Source organism: Canis lupus, chromosome 36 (assembly GCF_003254725.2).
Source record: "Canis lupus dingo isolate Sandy chromosome 36, ASM325472v2, whole genome shotgun sequence".
Classification (NCBI taxonomy): Eukaryota; Metazoa; Chordata; class Mammalia; order Carnivora; family Canidae; genus Canis; species Canis lupus.
In genome coordinates, this window is record NC_064278.1 from 19,108,254 (window position 1) to 19,119,918 (window position 11,665).

The 11,665-nt window shown below is 37.5% G+C and overlaps 1 protein-coding gene across 7 annotated transcripts in view; it reads right to left on the minus strand.

Moving 5' to 3' along the window:
* CHN1 (chimerin 1) overlaps positions 1 to 11,665 on the minus strand; it is a 224,027-nt gene that overhangs the window by 142,632 nt on the left and 69,730 nt on the right. For all 7 annotated transcript variants that reach the window (XM_035697138.2, XM_035697151.2, XM_035697144.2 and 4 more), the window contains one exon: positions 1,524 to 1,562. In XM_035697138.2, the coding sequence (XP_035553031.1) occupies positions 1,524 to 1,562 (39 nt within the window). The remainder of the gene's footprint in view (positions 1 to 1,523; positions 1,563 to 11,665) is intronic.

The following is an 11,665-nucleotide window of genomic DNA, read 5'->3' on the forward strand; positions in this document are numbered from 1 at the left end:
TAGATAAATAAAATCTTTTTTTTTACAAAGGCAATAAAACTATATTTAAAAAGAGTCCTCAACTTCAACATCTTGCTAGTTCTATTTTCCTACTGGTTCATATATGTAAGTTTTTAGAATTATGTTGAGCTCAGAATATGTTGAGCTTTAGAATAATGTGGAGCTCAAGCACTGAGGTTACTAAAAGAAACTATAAAACTCAGAAGCAGAACTAGCACCCAAAAAAAGAAGCCATTTTAAAAACATGATAGCTACTATAAGACATTCAAAGATATAGAAAATACAAATTGCCTATATATTTAGTCCCCAATATTCTTCAAGGGGAAAAAGCCACCACCATGACTCAGTAACAGTATGAGGCTTCCTAGATGCTCAAACACAAAAAAAATGTGCAAGGTACAAGTCAGAGCAAAGGGAACAAAGATGAATCAAAAACCAGAAAATACAGACAAGAACTTTAAATAGGCTTCTAGCCAATGGGATTATGAGACAAAATCTTTAAGAAGTAAAGAACATTAGTCATTTTTATACATTCTTTGAACTATACTCCCCAGAAATAAAAAGGTACCAGCAGCCTCTATGGCAATACTTTCAGAGACTGTTCGTATTTTGCTTACTATAATTAGCTCAAAGTAGCAACCTATTAAAATAAAACTACCTGTTGTTCTGGGAACATAAAACCAAGAATCGAGCCAGCAACTTATAAATAACAAAATTCAGGATAACTCAACATTTACAAAGATGTTAATAATGTATATTTAAAGTAAAGTTTCTTAGGTTGTTTATTCAACTCCACAGATAAACAAAAACTTACGGTACTGGTGTCTACAAGAGTGCATTCATGGATTTCTTTTTAAAGCTACTTTGATTATATTAATCTTACTTCCCCTTTTTAAAAATCTGAAATATCTTTTACTTGAAGAAATAATATTCTCTAGGAAACAAGGTAGGGAAAATAAAGGACTAGGAACCTAGACTCTTTTGAAAAGATTTTTATGCTAATGCAAAGTTTAAAGAGCAATAGAGAATTCAGATGCCTCTCTTTTATATTTGGGAAGCAATTCCTAAAAAACTAAACATGCACAAAAAAACACTTTTCTTTTGCCTCTTTTCACCCACTTATTCTATCAAGATAGCCTCCTGACTTATCATTTACATAGACCTTTTTCATACAAAGAATTAGGATCTAAGAATAATTACATTGCTTGAATTCTTAGCGAGCTTCTCCTCGCGTTAGTTTTCATCAGTCAACGTCAACAAGTGGCCTCAAGTTCAATATGGAATTCCATGTTAACGCAGAGGGATGAGATGCATTCCAGACACGCAAACCATAGACAGACATTATGGAAACACTCCTGTTTTCCCATTAATTACTTCTTCTATGCTATTCTCAAATCTTGCTGTAAATTAATTTTTCAATAATGGGAATAAAATGAAATGAATATTCATATCTAATGATCTTATTTCCATATCACTCATAAAGCACTATAACCCACCCAATTTAAAATTATTTGTATACTTACAGTAAGATTTCCAAACAGGAGGTCTATATTCATCTGTATCTGGAAGAATAAACACCGAATTAACATTATTGAATATTTCTACTTTAATCATATATTTCATATACATTAAATTATGTTAATATATATTTAATCACATATTTAACATATATTTGTTGAAGTCTATGTGTCCTAGGCATTGTGTTAGACTCTAAAGGTCATTCAGAGATTTTTTTAGTATTGGTCCTTACTTTCTTGGAGTACAGTTTCACAAAGATGTTCAAAGAAAGTTACTATATTTACTCAACTGGTTATCACATTAAAAACACCAGAGTTAATTTTTTATAGCAGGCACCTGTTTCTCACAGTCACTTATAGTCAATAAAGTCTTTGTATCTTTGGGCATAATTCTATGACTTTTTCACTAAAAGATTCCTGAAATCACTGGTATTTTTCTTTTTCAGTAATATGGACCAGATAAAACTTTTAACCATCAGAAATGTACCTCCCCCATCATCCTCCTAATGGAATTAGGAGGATTCCAGTGTAACTGGTTTTATTAACATCAGGAGAGAAGAGCAGCAAGGTACTTCTTCATACATCATGGACAATCAAAACCAAGAAATGAGAAGCATTCCACTGGAAGACCGTGCATCCAGGGAACCACAAAAAACCCGAGGGGAACATCTGCTCTTCACATCCATTTCCCCCTCACTCTGCTTGAATGAGGACTTAGGAGATAGTGGAAAGAGGGGATGGAAAGAGACAGATATACAAACATATGAGGGAGACGGGGGAATTCGAAAAAGCAGAGGCACCAGTGTGGTCTGGCATCTCATCAGTAAAGTGCAGCTAAGTAATAATTTTGCTGGTCAAAGGCCCTGCATACAAGACCATGTAGCTAAATTGTCAGACATGGCGTCTTGGTGTGGGAATATGTGGCCAGAGACATCGCCTGGTTCTGCTGGCACCCAACACAAACTCATTAAGGAATCTGGTCTAAAAAATCTTCGTCTCCAAGGAGGCAAGAAAATTTCTGGTAAGTTTCTTAAGAAGGCTGAATCTAGCATGTGTAAGGCTAAGTAAAAATGATAATAGACTCAAAACCTTCCCTTCAACCTTTAAAATGCTAACACTTCACTTATAAACCACACAAATATTTAGAGTCAGAGGGCTAAAGCAAGACTACTAATGATAGGCAGAAGAACACAAAAAGGAAATTCTAAATCATGTAGAAATTGCTTGGCACTCAGTAGGAGTGTTCAAATACTTTTTTTAATGAATAAATGATTACATGAATAAATGAGTGATGAAGTAATGCAGCAAATAGAGTTCACCCTCATTATTTATCGTAGTTATACTCTATACAGTCACCTTGAACACTGAATTAGTGAATACTGAACTGTGGTTCCTAAGGGACAACACAAGATTACGTTCCTGCAAGTCTCTGGTCACAACATTCTCATTGGTCCATCAATATATAACCTTGCTTTATTTGTGTTTCTGTTTAAAGACATCTGATTTCATAAATATTGTGATTCATTAACATTGAACTCACAACCAACAGCACTATAACCTATTTGTCTTCTCCATAAGATACATCACAGCCTTCCTGAGCTTAGGAACCCCAGACAGCACTTCATCACCATGTGTGGGGCCTATTTATTTTTTTAAAATTTTTATTTATTTATTCATGAGAGACACAGAGAGAAAGAGAGAGGCAGAGACACAGGCTGAGGGAGAAACAGGCTCCACGCAGGGAGCCCGACGTGGGACTCGATCCGGGGACTCCAGGACCACACCCTGGGCCAAACGCAGGCGCTTAACCGCTGAGCCACCCAGGGATCCCATGTGGGGCCATTTTAAACAGAGACAATAAGGGAAGCTCCACATTTTATACTTCTGGCCCCTGCCTTACGTGCTTCTTCCCTTGGCTGATTTTTATTGTACCTTTCCCTGTAAGAAGTCATGACTACGGGTATTAACGGTGTTTGGTGAGTTCTCTGGGTCCTCCCAGTGAATTATCAAGCCTGTGAGGGGTTTGAGGGAATGCCTTCCAACTTGCAGTTGGTGACAGAATTAAGGGAAGCCTTTGGGACCATGCCCTCTAACTCTGCAGTTGGCCCTAATTCCTCACAAATCCTGTGCAAAGCCTGTACTGAAGCAGTGAGAGTCTTCCGTAGATTGCTTTGACTTTGGAGAAGGTGAGAAAGAGGCTAAATCTCAAAATCTTGCCTCTGGGGAATTGTGTATCTAGTCCTAAATAGGGCTTTCTAAGGGAAACATCAACTTTTATTTAAATCTGTGTGACTTTAGGAAATTTACTACCTCTCTGAATCTTATTCTTTATAAAATAAAGTAACATCATCTAAAATGTAACAACACAGGTCTGTTATGAGGATCAAATTAGGTGTTGTTACATAAAACACCCTGCACTTAGGAGACCTTTAGTGAATAATACCCTCTCCTGCCCTCACCAAAAGTGAACTTAAAAACACAATGATGTTGCCATATTAGCCTCAGGCCATTGTCAATGATTTCAGCTCTGCATTCTCTTATTTGTTCTTCCCTCATATACCTACTGTATTAGAGAAGGCCATTATTCAAGATGCTACAGATCACAATTTTGTGGCCAAATAAAATGATCATTTAGCAAATAAGAAATAGTGGGAGAAAAGTTTGAGTTTCCCTTAATATTAAAACAATTCTAATGATTAGTGACTTTTAAGAGTGAAGTTTGGCCTGTAAATGTCTTTTCCTAGTAATGTATTTTTTTTGCTGATGGGAGTGTAAACCGGCACAACCTCTCTGGAGCACAATGAGCAATACATATCCTAAATGTTTACAAGTATTTGATGGGCATCTGTAACAAAAGAGCTCAAATAAGCTGCTCTTTGAAAAAAACACTTAAAAATTATGACAATTTTTCTTATGTTTAAAGGTTGAGACCTTAAGTCACCTTGGTCTTTTTGTTGACCAAGTTAGGCAATGGGTAAGCACCACTGTCCTCAGAACTCAGGGGAAAGAAGCCCATGGAGGAAGCATAGTTAGATGGTTTAGAAAAACAATCCCCCGGCCTCTTGGTGAGCAGAATTCATTGCTAGAATTGGGGAGACTGATTTGCCAGGACCCTAAGTCCTTCTGGAAGAGAAGAAATGTTACCCCAAATCTTTGATTCCTCAGATTCAAAGTTAAGGAGTTCTGTTATAGATGAAACTCATAGCCCAAACCAAGTTCCACTGGCAAGAAAAGGCAGATACACTCCTGAAACAGAATGACATTGAAAATGGACTAACTGAAACTGGTGATGTAGGGCCACATAAGGGCTGACGGGTTTATTAGGGAGAACAGACTCTGACCCAGCACGGGACTGATGTGAGAAGTGTCCTCAACCTCCCTGGCACTGAATCACTGAGTATAAGAAGATGAACTAAGGAACTGCATCCTAGCAGCAACAGACAAGCAACTCTCAACAAATACAGGTCTGGTCTCAAACACTCACAGAAAGTGACAGGATAAGGAAGACAGCCAGTGTATTATTATAGCGCAGCTCTCTCTCCAGCATTTGGGAGAGGACGGGGCCACCGTGGGACTGAGTAAGCTCCTGGGGTTCAGACGCGCAGGAGGAGGCTGTCTACAGAGGAAGATCCTGGACTTCCTGCTAACTGGGACACTGATTAACAACAGCAAGCAGAGGAGCACGTATGGCCTCTGAATTTATGTAACCAGTCATGCCGGCTCCTTCTGCATGCCTCGTGACCCAGCAGTTCTGCTCTCTTCCTAGGAACTGGCTGCAGAACAACTAAGGATGTTTGGAAAACAGCAGTATACAAGAATATCACTGCAATATTACTTTTTTAAAAGATTTTATTTATTCTTTAGAAAGAGATTGAGAAAGAGAGGCAGAGGGAGAGGCAGAGAGAGAATCCCAAGCAGACCCCATGCTAAGGACAGAGTCTGACACAGGTCTCGATCTCATGACTCAGAGCTCATGACCTGGGTCGAAATTAAGAGTTGGAGGTGTTAAAAAAAAAAAAAAAAAAAAAAAAAGAGTTGGACGTGTTATAACCAACGAAGCCACCCAGGTGCCCCTGCAATATTACTTTTAAAACTAAAAAACTATGGGCAGCCCGGTGGCACAGCGGTTTAGCGCCGCCTGCAGCCCAGGGCGTGATCCTGGAGACCCGGGATCGAGTCCCGCATCGGGCTCTCTGTGTGGTGCCTGCTTCTCCCTCTGCCTGTGTCTCTGCCTCTCTCTCTCTCTAGCTGTGTCTCTATGAATAAATAAATAAAATCTTAAAAAAAAATAAAACTAAAAAACTAGGGTATGCCTGGGTGGTATAGTCTGTTAAGCCTCAAACTCCTGGTTTCAGCTCAGGTTGTGATCTCAGGGTCATGAGATTGAGCCCCACATCAGGCCACTTGATGCGGACTCTGCTGGAGAGTCTCTTTTCTTCTCCCTTTGCCCCTCCTGCACTACTCTCACTCTCTTGGTCTCTCTCTCAAAATAAATAAACCAACTTAAAAAAAAAAAAAAAAGACTAAAAAACTGGATTCAACCTAACTGCCCAATAACTAGAAACCAAAATGACCAATAATTTTTTTTTAAGATTTTATTTATTTGAGCGAGGGAGAGAATGAGAGAGAGAGTATGAGTACAAGCAGGTACAGAGGGAGAAGGAGAGACAGAAGCAGACTCCCTGCTGGGCAGTGAGCCCCACTGGGGCTTGATCCCAGGACCCTGGGCCAAAGGCATATGCTTAACAGACTAAGCCATCCAGGTGCCCCCCCAGTGTGATCAATTATTATATTCCAGTCTGAAGACACCTTGACTACATCAAATGGACTTTATCTTGTAATCTGTTAAAAGTCTGTCCCCTTGGGGATCCCTGGGTGGCTCAGTAATTAGTGCCTGCCTTTAGCCCAGGGCATGATCGTGGAGTCCCGGGATCGAGTTCCGCATCACGCTCCCTACATGGAGTCTGCTTCTCCCTCTGCCTGTGTCTCTGCCTCTCTCCCTCTGTGTCTCTCATGAATAAATAAATAAAATCCTTAAAAAATAAAGTCTGTCCCCTTTTAAATATTTTACATCTTTTAAACCAGTGATTCTCAAACTTCTGTTTTAAAAAAAACTGGATTCTAAAGAGCTTCTAATATCCACTGATATTAACCACATTAGAGATTTAAACTGACAAATTTTGTTTTCATTTGACAAATTTTAGTTAATTTGTTGGATAACAAGGCCATTATATTTTAACACTTTTATAAAAGGTTACTTTATTTTTCAAATCAAAAAATTTGTTTTACATTTTGCAAATCTCTTTGATGTCTGCTCTAATTGAAGACAGATTTCCATACCTGCCTCTGTATTTAATCTATTGTGATATCACTTGCCATGTATCTTCCAAAAGATTCAACTACACACTTGTGAGAGAATGAAAGTGAAAAAGGCAAATAACATCGTCTTATTCTGTTTTGACTTTGTGGGAACCCAGAAAAAACTTGGGGACCCCAAGGTCCCCAAACCATACTTTGAGAACAACTGTTTTAAACAATGGTTTCCTTGCCTTATCTAGGATACTGGGTATGGTAGGCTAAGATACATTTCATCTAATAGAAGAAATACAAAATTAATGAAGAAAAGAGAGGAAATTATGTGGTCTTTTAGCAGTTAAAGTCCTTTCAGCTTGTTCAAAGGAAGTTGAGGCCAATAAGCACCAAATGTCTGTAATCTGCCTTCAGGTGGAGGTTTCAAGGGCTCCCCTCACCTCGTTTTGATGGTCAGAAAAACCACCCACACCAAGCACATAAATGTGACAGACTTCCATCACTAGAGCACAACTGAGAATGGCAGCCAGACAATCTATGATCCATGGACAGCTCCCCTTATAAACCATCTTTACAAACTCAGGGACAGCTACTTAAAATAACCTTAGCATGATATGGATGAGTGTTTAAATTAAGTACCTACCTACGAAATCCATTAAAAGATTTTCTCCCTTGCCTTTAAGTATAGGTAATACTTTTCTGTCTATGCAAAAGGTAATTTTATTAAAAAACCCAAAGTTATGCTGGCGTACACAATGCTGATATAATCAGAAAGTTTCATTCATTCAATAAATATGTATTAAACACCTTCTATGTGTAAAAATGTTGGCTACAAGGTAGGTCCATATGTAATTTATGTCTTCAAGGGAAGTAAGGAAAATAAGATGGATATAATTATACAAACAATATAATAAAAATAATATATGAGCATAATAAGAATAATACATAATACTCTTAAACATAGTAAGAGTTTTACACACTAGCATTTTGTCAAAATGCCTGGCAAGAACAGTATTTGCTGAACTGATGAAAGAATAGAAGGAAAGAAGGAACCACTTTCAGCCAGACTGCCAAAAAAGAAAAAAACAGAGGCAGCATCCTCTGATGAGGGCTTTGAAAGGCAGATGATTTTTTTTTTTAAGATTTTTAAAATTTATTTATTCATGAGAGACAGAGAGAGAGAGAGAGAGGAAGAGACAGGCAGAGGGAGAAGCAGGCTCCATGCAGGGAACCCGACATGGGACTTGATCCCAGGTCTCCAGGATCAGGCCCTGGGCTGAAGGCAGTCCTAAACCATTGAGCCAGCCACCAGGGCTGCCCAAGACAGATGATTTTTAAAGTTAAGGGGCTAAGGGACGGAGACTGGAAGTAAGAGGAAGAACAGCATTCTGAAGAGAGGAACACAGTGAATAAGAGCACAGACATAACAGAGTTAAAGGAGTGTCTGAGGAACCACAAGTAATGTAGACTGGGTGAAATCAAAGACAAGTTGAGGAAAGCTAGAGATGGGGCACTGCAGGGATCCAGGGCTGAGTTGTTCAGGAAGCATCTAAAAGTAATGAAATGTGTTCTCTTCTGCTTGGTACTTACTTCTCACTAAACACTCTGATGTCCGCAGGGAGAAGGGTAGTCAGGCCCAGACTGATGCTCATGAGTCAGAGAAAATAAGCCAACCATCAGGAAGGCCAAAGGTAGGAGAAAACAGCCAGAAAAACAGATGGAGCAAAGACTCAGAGGAGGTAGTGGTGGTGGTGGTAGTGGTGGTAAGGAGCTCAGAAGTCACAGGTGGTGCGGGCAAGGTCTGAGAAGGCAGATGGATGGCACTGTGTCTAAGCAAGTAGCAAAGTAAAAAGACAAGTTCTGTTGGGGATGTTCTTCTCTGTGACTATAAGCAAAATACAAACAAGTACAGGAAAACAAAGGAAAAAAGAGACGAAGTTGATCAGGATGTTCAGTCTGACTGCACTTTTAGAAATGAAAACAAAGATGTGTGTATACATATGGGGCAGAAGGCCAGGGAGAGAAAATATGAAAGATCTAGAATAACATACATCATTTAAGTAACAGTCGTGATCTCTAGATCAGCCTTTCTCATCCAGGTTCCTCATCCAACCCACCAAGTACAGAAAATGTTGTGACTATGTCTCCGTGTATGGGTGTCTCTCTAGAAGCACAGGAGAGAAGTTAACTTACAATGGAACCCCTAAGCCACTGGGTGTTATTTGTTCCCAGAACCAGGAGGAATAAGGCTTCTCTAGATGGTGATTTTTACTTGCCTTATATGTCTACATGGTTTTTAAAAAATTATTTAATGAATATGTTATATATGTACTAAGGAGGAAAAAAACTATTTTTTTTAAAAGATTTTTTTAATTTATTTATTCATGATAGTCACACAGAGAGAGAGAGAGAGGCAGAGACATAGGCAGAGGGAAAAGCAGGCTCCATGCAGGGAGCCCGATGTGGGATTCGATCCCGGGTCTCCAGGATCGCGCCCCGGGCCAAAGGCAGGCGCCAAACTGCTGCGCCACCCAGGGATCCCGAAAAAAACTATTTAAAAAACAAAAAGTATAGATTAACAATCTGTAAGAACAAAAAACTGGGAAATCTGATTCAGATAGAAAAAAGTCCAATTTAACAAACTCCACAGGCTAATTTTTTGAGTCATCTCTTGAAATGAATACACTACCTGAGAAATCCTATTCCCAGTCCGAGAGGCCTGGAAATCAGATATAAGCTTTGTGGCAAATTTATAAATTGTAAGGCACCATCCTCCTGTATAGTCTTTGAATGCCCTTCAGGACCTCTAACACAGGTCTTCATTTACCTCTTCTTCCTCTTCTAATTGAATCTGCTGAACGGCAGACATTCATTGAGGAAAAGAGAACAGTTTCATAATGAAATTTTCTTTTACTTTTGGTTAATTGCTAGAAATGGAAGTCAAGGAGATCTTACTTTTACCTATTTTATCATGTCTATGAAAATTATTCAAATTTTTTCTCCCTTTTCAAAACTCAAAGATTCAGATTTTAAGCAAGTTCTAGTGTTAAATTTGCTTTTGCCTATAATTTTTTTCTGTGATGCCTTTTTCTCTATTTTCAGGACATTCATTTTTTCCTTTAATATTAAAATTTTCAAAATGTTCATCTGTATCTTTAAGCAATGATTTAAAAATCTTAGTAAAATATACCTGGGATAATATATTTGATAGGATATATCATAACTCACAATATTAGTACCATTTAGGAAGTACTCAAAGTGTTCATTTATTGATTGACAAGATTAAATTTATTTTTTTTTAAGATTTATTTATTTATTTATGACAGACATAGAGAGAGAGAGAGACACAGGAGGAGGGAGAAGCAGGCTCCATGCCAGGAGCCCGACATGGGACCCGATCCCGGGACTCCAGGACCGCGCCTTGGGCCAAAGGCAGGCGTTAAACCGCTGAGCCACCCAGGGATCCCCCAAGATTAAATTTATTTATAAATATCCTAATATTCTACATTTTTAGATTGAACCTAAAACATTGTAAAATGTTTTATTGTAAAAGAATGAGTAAAATCTTGGTGCTTTCTCCAGTTGGATCCTATTTACATCCAGCATATCTATGGATGTTGTTGAAAATGATTGACTTTAGAAAACAACAAAAAAATTTCATTCTTTTTATTACATGGTTTGTATATCATTTTATAGTTATGTTATATGGATCCTTTAGTTTGGAACAATATTCTTCTGGTTAAGTTTAAATCTGCTTAACTTTTTATTTTAAAAAAGAAATAGTTCATTAAAGAACAGACTAGAATGTTAAATTTAAGCTGTTTATTTTTTTAAGCTCAAACCAAAAAGGCTTTCGCAACTTTTTAACAATATGATGGATTTTTCTCAAAAAGAAAAAAATGTTGCATTTTGAAATGAAGTTTAGACTAATGAGGTATGAACACTCAAAAACTGTGATTAATGTTTTAAAGCACATTTGTTTCAGATTGCCTTCATTTTGAAAATTAACAATTTTAATTTCTGTAAAAAGAATGACATTTACTGACAAGAAAAAAAGCTTTTCTTCCCTTTAAATGAAGATTCACCTTTCAACCAACTGGCAAGAGATTCCCTGTCCTGCTTTAATCAGAAAATGAAAGGCATTAATGACATGTTGCTATTCTGTTTCTGTACCAAATTTTGGCATACTAAAATAATGAGATGCTTGTGATCACAAATCCTATATTACTATAAAGTGATCTTTTTAAAAAGATCCACAATAAATAACAAATAATTACTATTGATAATATTTGAGAGAGTCACAGAAAAAAAAACAATGAAACCTCTTACTCTAAAAGAAATATATTTTTGGGGAAGGGGAGAAATATAAATAAATAAATCTCTTGGAATACAAAAATTCAGGGTAAAAACAAAAAGGCTCATAATAACACATACAATTTTAAACTAATGAGGAAACAAATAAAAAAAAAAATGCTTCACTACATTTCTAGGTGTCTCATATCCTGACTAAACTTCTTTCCTAGAAAATGTTTCCAAACATGGGAAGTAAGCATTTCAACAAAGCTAATTAAAATTCACTCTGCAAAGTCATGGCCAAATCAGGTCAGTTAAATTTACCCTTAGAAGAAACAAAGTCATTTAGAACTGTTCCAAGTTGAAAACTGATGTGTCATGATACAATTCTGACAGAAATAAACTATTTTTAAAACCAAAGATAATTGTTTTTAATTCTTTAGAGAATAATGACCCAGAACCACTACTATATGGAAGAAAATTTCTGGCTACAACTACAGTGCCCACATGTAGCTTCATCAAAGATCTCCAAAAACAAACATTTT